The sequence below is a fragment of the Leopardus geoffroyi genome, chromosome B3 (assembly GCF_018350155.1).
Source record: "Leopardus geoffroyi isolate Oge1 chromosome B3, O.geoffroyi_Oge1_pat1.0, whole genome shotgun sequence".
Lineage (NCBI taxonomy): Eukaryota > Metazoa > Chordata > Mammalia > Carnivora > Felidae > Leopardus > Leopardus geoffroyi.
Window position 1 is genome coordinate 74,760,113 of NC_059337.1, and position 10,381 is coordinate 74,770,493.

Sequence of the window (10,381 nt, forward strand, 5' to 3'; positions counted from 1 at the left end):
GGGAGACTATCACCAGAATTTTGGTTTAGGGTGGGCTCTTGCCTGATGTAGAGGAAGTGCTCCACCCAGAGATTAGAGCAGCCCCAGGAGCCAGGCGACCGGGATTCCTTCCTGCCGCCAGCTGGGCCCTGACCTTGTGTGCCATGACACTGCCCACCCCCAGTCCTGAGCATCCCGCTTCCGGCCTCTGCTAGACAGCAGTGCTTTGGGTTCCCTCTCTGTCAACTCCCGGATCTCCCAGCCACATTTCAGCTGCCAGGGCCTGGCCTAAGCATTAGCCTCCCAAGTATGACGCTTTGGTTAAAAATCCACCATGCGTGGGGGTGCCTGGCTGGTTCAGTTGGTTAAGCTTCTGATTCTTGATTGCTGCTCAGGTCATGACCTTGTGAGATGGAGCCCCCCCCCTCAGCGCGGACAGCACAGAGCCTGCTTGGGATTCTCTCTCTCCTTCTGTCTCTGCCCCTCCCCTCCTCACGTGTTCTCTCTCTTAAAATAAATAAACTTAAAAAAAATTCACCACGTTTATTGACTCCTCTTTGCACGAAGTCAGTATGGCTGCAGACCAGATGGCCCTTAAAGAAAGTCTCAGTTAATTGCTTCAAGTCCAAGAGGTAGCTCAGAACCTGCTTTGTACTGGCCCTGCAGCCCACTCCAGGCTTCTTGGTTCTTGTGGCCCTTCTTCCCCACCTACTTGTGGGGGGCACGCTGCCAGCCTCTACCCATGCCCCAAGGTGCCTGTCCCTGTGTGGATAAGGCAGTTCCTCCTTGTATAATCAAGTAGTTGTTGTCTCCCACCTGTACCGCATGGCTGTCACTTATGATAACAGATGGCGGCCCTTTAAGAGAAATTTGCAGGGTTAGTGGAAGGGTTAAGTAGTGAGGACCTCAAAATTAGGAGGAGCAGCAGGGTGGAGGGGCAGCGGCACCTTGTGTCCATCCTGGGGAATTGTAAGTATGGGGTCTCTAGGCTGGCCTGTGACTGGGTCAAGGCATGCCTTGGCCTTCCCCTTCCTGCTGCCCCTTCAGAACCAATTCGCAGAAGTTCAAAAGGAGTGGCAACTAATGTCTGAGACCCTGATATTTGGGTCTTTTCTTCCAGGAGCCCCTCTGGACCAGTATAGCAACAACGGAAGTTAGGGGTTCACAGAGCTGGTGCCGGGGAAAGTCAGGAAGCTCAGGGCAAATCCAGGCTTTGCTGTGTGACCTCAGTGGGATCTAGTCCCAGTGGGTGTCAGTTTCTTCATTTTATGAAACGAGAAGTTTGGGGTAGTTGACCACTAGCCCTTTCTCTCCCCTGCTACCCAAGGTACCCTGGATCTATATATGGTCTTGAGGAAGAAGCCAGTGGAAGAATTAAGCAGGAGAAAGGAAGGAGTGGGGAGTGGGGAGTGGGTACCTGGTATTGGATTTAGCCCTGGTGCCCTGATTGGCCGGTTGGTGCCATGTCTCTCAGCCCCCTGCGAACAACACAGCTCTCTTAGGCTCCCTGTCCTGGGGCCTATTCCCCTGCTGTATCCCCTTCAGCCCCAAATTTTCCCTGGCGAGGGGGACAGGATTCACAGGATTCCTAGTGCATCCTCTAGTTCTGCCAGGGTCTCACCTGATTCCCTTTGGGTCCAGGACCTGGGGTCCAAGCCAACTTGGGGCTGGGGGTATGATTTCTGAAAGGTGAGGTCTCTGGAGTTTGGGGAGATGGGGCTGTTGAGGCTGAAGGTATCCCTGCTCTCCGGGAAGGCTGAACCTTGTCTCCCTGTGTCCTGATCCTCTCAGGAAGATTTGTACATTTCTTAGGAACACAGCCGGGGGCCTCCTTCAGATTTAGTTTGTTCAACATTTCAGAGGCTATAGAATCATGGCTTCCTGTGGTTCCCCTAGGCTCATCCGTTTCTGTCCCTCCTGGGCCTGGCTTGGGGGCAGACAACATCCTGTTGCTACCCCTGTGCTCAGACAGGAACTTCTTCACCTGCAAGGATAAAAGGAGCGTTCTGGGCATGGAAGTGGGAGAGCCAGTGTAAACCCAAGGAAAGAATCTCTTGGTCCATAATCCATTACCTGGGAACTCAGTGGTGAGGTGGGGAGAGTGGGGCCAAAGATTAAGGCATGCATAAAGAACAGTGGTCAATGGGGAGTCATTGGGTGGCCAAGAGAGCCATGTTGTGCCACCCTTGCTCCGCTCTGGGGTTGGGGGTGGCATTGGACACTCACCATAGAGACTGCGGCATCCATCTCCTTGTTTACCAGATTGAGGGCTTCCTCGGTATTTGGTCGGCATTCTGGAAACAAGCAGAGTGGGGTGGCAGATGAGCCAAACCTTCCCAGGGAGAAGCCCCCTGCTGACAGATCCAGGCCTACCCTGGCTGACAGCTAAATGGCCAGTTCACCTTGGAAGGAGGGCCTGTCCTTGGGTTCATGGCTCCAGCAGTGTTGCATTAACCTCTTCAGCCCTTCCAAACCAGGAGTCTCCGGGCCGGGCTGAGGCAGCTTGTTCAATGGGGGCCGGATCTGCCTCTTACACACTGCTTCCTGTACTGCTGATTTCTGGGCCACTACTGGGGTGGGGGTGGAGGATGTGAAGAAAAGACATTCAGGGTATGAGGGGCCACTTGCTCCACCATGGGAAGGGGAAAGGAGTGTAGTCCAAGGCAAGGTGAGGACAAAGTCAGGCAGTCTGAGCAGGTAAGCTGGAAGAAGAGGGTTTGGAGGCTTGCAGGAGGAGGGCACCTGGAGTTAAGGATCCCAGTGTCTGCCTAGAGTCTTACTCTCAGCTTCTCTTCCAGCTAGCACTGCCCACATTAGGATCCCGAAGCTGCAGGAGACACAAAGCTGAGACCTGAGCAAACTGCTGGCAAGACTACTTTCCCATATACTGGCCCCTAGAAGGGTCCAGAGAGGTATAGAAATTTGGAATGTGTGTTTAGAGTGGGTACCTTACCTGTAGACATCGCTAGCCATGGAGGCTCTCCGGTTTACATCAGCCAACAGTTCGGGGGCCAAGTAGGCTAGGGCTAACTCCTCAGATCTTGCCAGTGACGTTGAGCCTCCTTGAAATGTGAATAGGCCAAAATCTGCCAGCTGGAAAGGGAGGGAGGAAGGAGAATGTTGGGGATGGACAGGTAAGGCAACTTTCAGAATTCCCTCTCCCACCACAAGGTGCAGGTCCAGCCTTGTAAAGGGGGTTTTGAGGGTTAGGGGAATGGGAGGACCAGTAGGGCCCTTGGGCTGGAGGTCTGGGTACCCTCTCATGGGGCTGGGTCAAAGTCTGAGTCTCCTCAGCTAGGTCAGCCATGAGGCTTTTGATGGACTGGTGGGTGGGCCTGTGGAACTGACCGTGTTGGTCAGGGTCTCAAACACCTGGTATGGTAGGGGCCATGGCTCCTGGGTGGGCTTTGACACCTGTGTCCCAAGGGAAATGCTGAGAGTGTGCAGCAGACAGAGCTGAAGCAGTTTCTGTGTCTAGTGGGTGGGGCTAGAACAGTTCTGAGACAGGACTGTGTCCAGAGGCTGGGCTGGGCTATGGGTGGGCTGACCTTGGCGTGCAGGTCTGAGTCCAGCAGGACGTTGGAGGGCTTGAGGTTCCGGTGCAGAAGCACGGGATTCTGGCTATGCAGGTAACACATCCCCAGCACCAACTCCTGCAGCAGGCGACAGAGGAGCGGCCAGGGCCGAGGACAGTGGGGCTGCAGCAGCCCCACCAGGGAACCGTTTTCCATGAACTGAGTCACCAGAGCCGGCCCACGCACATGTTCCCATTCTAGCTTCCCGGTGACCCCCAGCAGGTGCAGTACATGCTGGCCCCGCAGACTTGCCATGGCCTTCACCTCCCTGGATATCGTCTCCCTACATTCCAGGAAAGAGTTGGAGTGGGGTTCTGCTCTTGGAAGATCCCTCTTTTACCCAATCAGGCCCACAGCACAGCGACCCCTCCTTCTGGGCCAGACCCCAGGAAGCCCCAGCCCCACTGCTCAGGTCACTCACCTGTTCATGATCTTGACTGCCACATCTAAATCCCACGTCCTGTGTCGCGCCCGCAACACCGCCCCGAACCCACCTTCACCGATGAACTTCAGGTTCTCCAATTCCTCTAGGGGAACCAGGGAGGCTGGGGTACCGCTGGGCCTGAAAGAGGGGGCCTGGTCTTCCAGACCGCACCCCCTCCCCTGCCCCGTGACACCGGTGACTCTGCACGTTCACTTCAAACCCCAGCTCCCACCCCTGCCCACCCCCAGGGTCCCACTGTGCTCTGGCCTCAGTAAGGGGCTCAATGGCATTCCCGGAGCTAGTCTGAGGAGGGGAGGGGAGGGGAGGGGAGGGCTGCGTGGCTGCGTGTGTCAGGCTGCATATCCGTATCCGTATCCTGCTCTCCACTGACCATAACTTGACGCCAACATCAGACATCAGGCTGGAAGGTGCGAGTCCACACGGATGGAGTGACTTCTGGGAGCGGGGGGGGGGGGGGGGGGGGGGGGGGGTTTGTGGCAGAGAGAGACAGGGGGTCGCGAGAGGAGTCACTGCAAGGATTCCACTTCCCGGTTTGCTCCTCCTCTACCCGGAGTGACTAAACCACTTCCTTCATTCGCTGGTGCATCTAGGGTCCCGCCCCAGGGGCGCGTGTCTAGGGTGCCGCCCCAAGGAGGCAGGGAGGCAGAACCGAAAGTTAGTCTTTTTCCTTCCTAACTCATATTTCCTGAGCACCTGCGGCGTGTCACAGCCAGGTTAGGTGTCACTGAGACCTTAGGATGCCACACAAGTAATCCTCATCTTTCAGGGACCCACAATCCACTCCTGCAGCCTGTGTCTCTCCCTTCTCCCACAGGATTTCCGTCTCCACCACCTACCAGGCCTGCTGTGGGGAGGGGATGAGGCTGAGGAGGATTTTATGGTCCAAGCATTTAGCCCTCCCCCAAATGCCCTACGATCACCGCTAACAATTCTGTAAAGCTCGAATGTGCCAGGTACATGTATTAGCTTATTTAATTCTCACATCCACCCTAGGGGGATTGGTACTACTTTTATTACTTCTTTGTGGATGAGGAAACAGGCACAGGTAGCTTAAATACCTTGCCCAAGCCAGTATGGAGCTGACTTCAGGCCTAGCTCAGAACCATCAGGTTTGACGGGCTGACGGAACCATCAGTCTGTACCTCTTAACTGGTTGTGAATGTGGCTAAAGAAGGTGTGAAGCATCTAATAGTGTAGTGAAGGGTCCCTGTCTGTATTTCTGCCCAGTCCCTGACAGCTGCTCTTGCTGAGGCAAGCCCTTGGCATTGGTAGTGATTTGACTCTCAGGGCGTGGTGGTCAGCTAGATGAATTGACCCAGCCAAGGGCAACTGACATTGTGGTAGACATTGGAGGGGAAACACATCCTTGCCCTCTCCCTGCCACACCAATACCTCCACACAAATTCCCTGGTTAACACATGTGCCCAGCAAGCATGTACTCTGGACAAGGGCCTTTGGAAATGCAGGAATTTGGGGAGCCTTAAGGATTTAGGGTAGACAAAAGGTGTCTATGAAGACATACCCACTCCTTACTCTCCACTCTTGAGCTGGATACCGAAGGCCTCACCGTGGCTGGAGGCTGTGGAAACTATATGTGGCCAGTCCTAGCACTCAGTCCTTTATGGGGAGACCTGACTCTCACTGGAACGTGCTCACCTTGGTATGCACTTTCCATTCTGTCCAGTGGTCCATGCACTCTGCTGGGTGGAGCAAACGTGGCCAGCAGTTAACTGTGATTTTTAGATCCATACCATGAATTCTGGTAGAGTCAGTTTGTGCTTTTTTTGAGCTATTTAGGGAATTCTAGGACTGTAGTCTCTTTATTTTTTTTTCAAGTTTATTCATTTTGAGAGAGAGAGAGAGAGAGAGAGAGAGAGAGAGAGAGTGTGTGTGTGTGCTCTGATGTGGTGCACACATGCAAGTGGGGAAGGAGCACAGAGAGAGGGAGAGAAAGAATCCCAAACAGGCTCCATGCTGTCAGTGCAGAGCCCAATAAGAGGCTTGAACTCATGAACCGTGAGATCATGACCTGAGCTGAAATCAAGAGTCAGATGCTTGGGGTGCCTGGGTGGCTCAGTTGACTTCGGCTCAGGTCATGATCTCATGGTTCATGAGTTCAGGCCGGCATCAGACTATGTGGTGACAGCTGAAGCCTGGAGCCTGCTTCAGATTCTGTCTGTCTGTCTGTCTGTCTCTCTCTCTCTCTCTTTCTGCGCCCCTCCCCCACTCATCCTCCATCTCTCAAAAATAAATAAACATTAGAAAAAAAAAAAAAGAGTCAGATGCTTAAAAGACAGAGCCACCCAGGTGCCCCTGTAGTCTCTTTAAAAACCAGTACATGGTAGGCACCCAGTAAATATTTGTTGAATTGAATTAAGTGAACAACGAAGACTTTTGGGGATTCCTTACAACTTTGATCACTCCTGCTGGAGCTCCAAACTCATTGGGAGGAAAAAAGGAGGTTGCACTTTGTTAAGGTTTGGGGGCTCTCACCTGCACCTTCATGGCTGACAGAACCCACATGAAATCGACTTTATTGTTGAGACAGGATGGCATTTCACAGAATATAAAGGCAAGTGCAGCAGCTCCTCAAAAAAGTCTAGTCAGGAGTCAAGAGCCACCAGAGCGGGCAGCCATCTTGTTCATGAGTCTTTTGGGAGAAGACCCCAGGCTCCCCTTGAGGGGAAGCAGGCAGAAAGGCATTAGAAGGGTGCTTAAAGACCTTTTTATGGCTGAATATGTTTAGATTGGGCTAAGGCCCTGAGACTCAGGGGTAAGCCACTATAAAGTGTGGATTTGGGGATAGTGTCAGAGCCTGTACTACTTTTTGACTCAAAACAAACCAAACCCCTTTAAAAGAAGGAGGAGCAGGGAGAGGAGCCTGGAGTGAGTGCCTGAGAAGACCCTCTGCTTCTAGGTGGGGGGACCTGGCAAAACAGAGCTGATCCCTAGATTTTGGAGCTGTGGCCTTTCCTGAGGCCTAGTGCTGCTGACCCCTAACAGAGGCTCTGCCCCTGTCCCAGGCTTTTGGAGAATTTGGGTGTTTCTCATCTCTTCAGTTTTTTGCTCATGATGGTCTTTGGTCACCTTCAGCACATTCCTAGTACCTGCTCTGGTTCCCTATCCTTAGTTGTGGGGGTGGGAGGGCAGAGGGTGTGGTTTCTCTTCTTACATATTCTAGCCGGAACTAATTCTGATCTGTTGTTTGATGAAGAGATTCCAGTTATAGATCAAATGGTATTAATTGAGGGGATGGTAAAAAGGATTATGGAGAATTTTCATTTTCCTTAGTGTTTGAACAGTTTATGTTAGCGTATATTACTTTTATAAACAGTTAAAGAAGGAAGAAGATCATGTGTATGCAATAACTCAGCTCTAAGGATATTCACTGAAGTGTTGTCTGACATAGTGAAGAAAACAGAACCCTAAATATCCCATAACACGAAAAGGTTATACATAAATAAATATATATTACAAAGATTATAAATAAATTATGCAGTGGATGACTATGTAGCCATTAAAATGGTGCTCTAGACCCATATTTATTATCATGGCAGGTGTCTATCATATATCAAGTGGGGAAAAAAACAGCTTATAAGGCAATAGGTACCATACAATCACATTTTTGTTTGATTGTTTCGGAAATTCTATCTACTCCAGTAGTGTGACAGAATTCCCATAACAGGATAGCTAAATGCTATGTAAAGCATAACGAACACATTTTTTTCTTTTAAAATGTTTATTTATTTTTGAGAGAAAGAGAGAGATAGAGAGAGAGAAAGAGAGAGGCAGAGCATGAGCGTGGGTGGGACAGAGACAGAGGGAGACATAGAATCTAAAGCAGGCTCCAGGCTCCGAGATGTCAGCACAGAGTCTGATGCTCTGGGAACTCACAGACCTTGAGATCATGACCTGGGCTGAAGTCAGACCCTTAACCCACTGAGCCACCCAGGCGCCCCATAACAAACACATTTTAAAAATTCCTTAGTGAGCTCCCAAGAAAAGAAAGGTAACCTCCCAATGGCTTCCCCCGAGACTAATACAATAAAACAATACAAATCAAAAAGTAAACAGTAAGTAAACAGAGAGTCAACTAACTTGAAGCCTAGAGTTTTGGGGACTGGGAAGGGGGTATGGAAGGTTGGGAGAGAACCACAGAGTGAGCCCTAAGGCCTAGGAAGATGAAAGCTAAAATGTGAGACACCCCTATTCCCCACAAAGCTAGGACCCTCAACTAGGCTACATTCTCAGTGGAAAGGAAAAATATTATCTGCTTACAGAGGGATCTTACAGGGAAAATTGTCTAGGCTGCAGATGTTAAAATTAATAAAAATGTTAGTTTCCATGTGAGATCTGCTCTAACAAGGATCTATGGTTGGAATTTTTACTTTCCCTTTGATCAATAAACCATAAGCTGAAAATTTTAACTGCCCCCAGATTATTAATGCCCTCTGGAATCCAACAGAAGGAAACTGAATCCTCCTTAGAGGAAAGCATCATCCACCCAAGCTTCTAGATTAAATTCTGCCAAATATAGACTTACACAAAAATAATTTTATTTTAATTTATTTTTTTAAATTTTTATTTATTTTTGAGAAAGAGAGAGAGCACGAGCAGGGGAGGGGCAGAGAGAGAGGGAGACACAGAATCCGAAGCAGGCTCCAGGCTCTGAGCTGGCAGCACAGAGCCCGAAGTGGGGCTCCAGCCCACAAACTGTGAGATCATGACCTAAGCCGAAGTCAGATGCCTAACCGACTAAGCTACCCAGGCACCCCTATTTTATTTTTTAGTGTTTATTTATTTTTTTTTTAATTTTTTTTTCAACGTTTATTTATTTTTCGGACAGAGAGAGACAGAGCATGAACGGGGGAGGGGCAGAGAGAGAGGGAGACACAGAATCGGAAACAGGCTCCAGGCTCTGAGCCATCAGCCCAGAGCCTGACGCGGGGCTCGAACTCACGGACCGCCAGATCGTGACCTGGCTGAAGTCGGACGCTTAACCGACTGCGCCACCCAGGCGCTCCTAGTGTTTATTTATTTTTGACAGAGAGACAGAGTGTGAGCAGAAGAGCGAGACACAGAATCTGAAGCAGGCTGCAGGCTCTGAGCTGTCAGCACAGAGCCTGACGCAGGGCTCGAACTCATGGACCTCAAAATCATGACCTGAGCCAAAGTTGAAGTCGCATGCTCAACCAACTGAGCCACCCAGGCACCCCACAAAAAGAATTTTAAATATGTAAGGATTCAAAGCACCATGAGAGAGAATCAGCAAGAACAAAAATCAACAGGTTTGTTGATTTTTTTTTTTTAATTTTTTTTTTTTCAACGTTTATTTATTTTTGGGACAGAGAGAGACACAGCATGAACGGGGGAGGGGCAGAGAGAGAGGGAGACACAGAATCAGAAACAGGCTCCAGGCTCTGAGCCATCAGCCCAGAGCCCGACGCGGGGCTCGAACTCACGGACCGCGAGATCGTGACCTGGCTGAAGTCGGACGCTCAACCGACTGCGCCACCCAGGCGCCCCTTGTTGATTTTTTTTTTAAGGACTTCAGAGTTTGGAATAATCATATGAAGGATCTAAAGATGCTTCTGTGAACTGTTTAAAGAAATAAAAGATGGAATAGAAAAAAGTAAGCAAGGAATAAGTGATTATAAAAAATGCCCAGATAGATTTAGAAAAAAAAAAAAAAAAAAAAAGAATATCAAGAGAGAAAAAAAGTATGTAACGTTTAAGTTGAAATTGCAACGCTTGGTTAAATAGAAAACACAGCTGAGGGGCTCCTGGGTGTCTCAGTCCATCCAGTGTCTGACTCTCAATGTGGGTTCAGGTCATGATCTCATGGTTTGATTGAGTGTAAGATCCAGCCCTGCATCGGGCTCTGTGCTGACAGCATGGAGCCTGCTTGGGATTCTCTGTAGGGTGGGGAGGGAAGGGGGAGTTACCATTTAATGAGTACAGAGTTTTAGCTTGGGAAGATGAAAAAGTTCTGGAGACGGTGATGGTGGCACAGCAATGTGAATATACTTAATGCCATTGAACTGTACACTTGAAAATTATTAAAGTGGCAGATTTTATGTTATGTGTGTTTTACCACAACAAAGACCTGCTAAGATTATGATTCCATGTTTTAGATAGAGAGATGTGAAGGTTTATGTTAATAAACATTTAGTTATTTGATTTGAACATTAAATTTTACTGGGGAAAAAGAAAAATAAATATTTATATATAATATATATTTAGAGGGGCTCCTGGGTGGCTCAGTTTGTTAAGCATCTGACTTCAGCTCAGGTCATGATCTCACAGTTTGAGAGTTCAAGCCCCTAGAGTTCAAGTCCACTTCTTATCCTCTGTCCCCCTTTCTCCCTGCCCTTCCCCTTCT

At 49.7% G+C, this 10,381-nt stretch overlaps 1 protein-coding gene across 2 annotated transcripts; it reads right to left on the reverse strand.

Moving 5' to 3' along the window:
• Positions 1-507: 507 nt before the first annotated feature.
• Positions 508-4,564, reverse strand: RIPK3 (receptor interacting serine/threonine kinase 3). Of its 2 annotated transcripts, none has more exons than XM_045450555.1 (10): positions 4,370-4,564; positions 3,976-4,116; positions 3,528-3,837; positions 2,933-3,072; positions 2,760-2,806; positions 2,382-2,549; positions 2,206-2,273; positions 1,601-1,963; positions 1,397-1,457; positions 508-836 (listed from the first exon to the last, which is right to left on the reverse strand). In XM_045450555.1, the coding sequence occupies exons 1-10, from the start codon at positions 4,393-4,395 to the stop codon at positions 688-690; spliced, it is 1,473 nt and encodes a 490-aa protein (XP_045306511.1). In that variant the 5' UTR covers positions 4,396-4,564; the 3' UTR covers positions 508-687. The 2 variants fall into 2 exon arrangements, with proteins under 2 accessions (XP_045306511.1, XP_045306512.1); XM_045450556.1 differs by having other exon boundaries at positions 1,742-1,963; positions 4,370-4,562.
• Positions 4,565-10,381: the final 5,817 nt, after the last annotated feature.

Bases quoted from the DNA above. Each gene is read 5' to 3' on its own strand.
- RIPK3 (XM_045450555.1), bottom strand. From the start codon at position 4,395: ATGTCTGATGTTGGCGTCAAGTTATG. The intron at 4,117-4,369 runs GTCAGTGGAGAG...CCCCTCTTTCAG, and splicing joins GATGTTGGCGTCAAGTTATG to GCCCAGCGGTACCCCAGCCT. The intron at 2,274-2,381 runs GTGAACTGGCCA...GCTTGTTTCCAG, and splicing joins GGACAGGCCCTCCTTCCAAG to AATGCCGACCAAATACCGAG.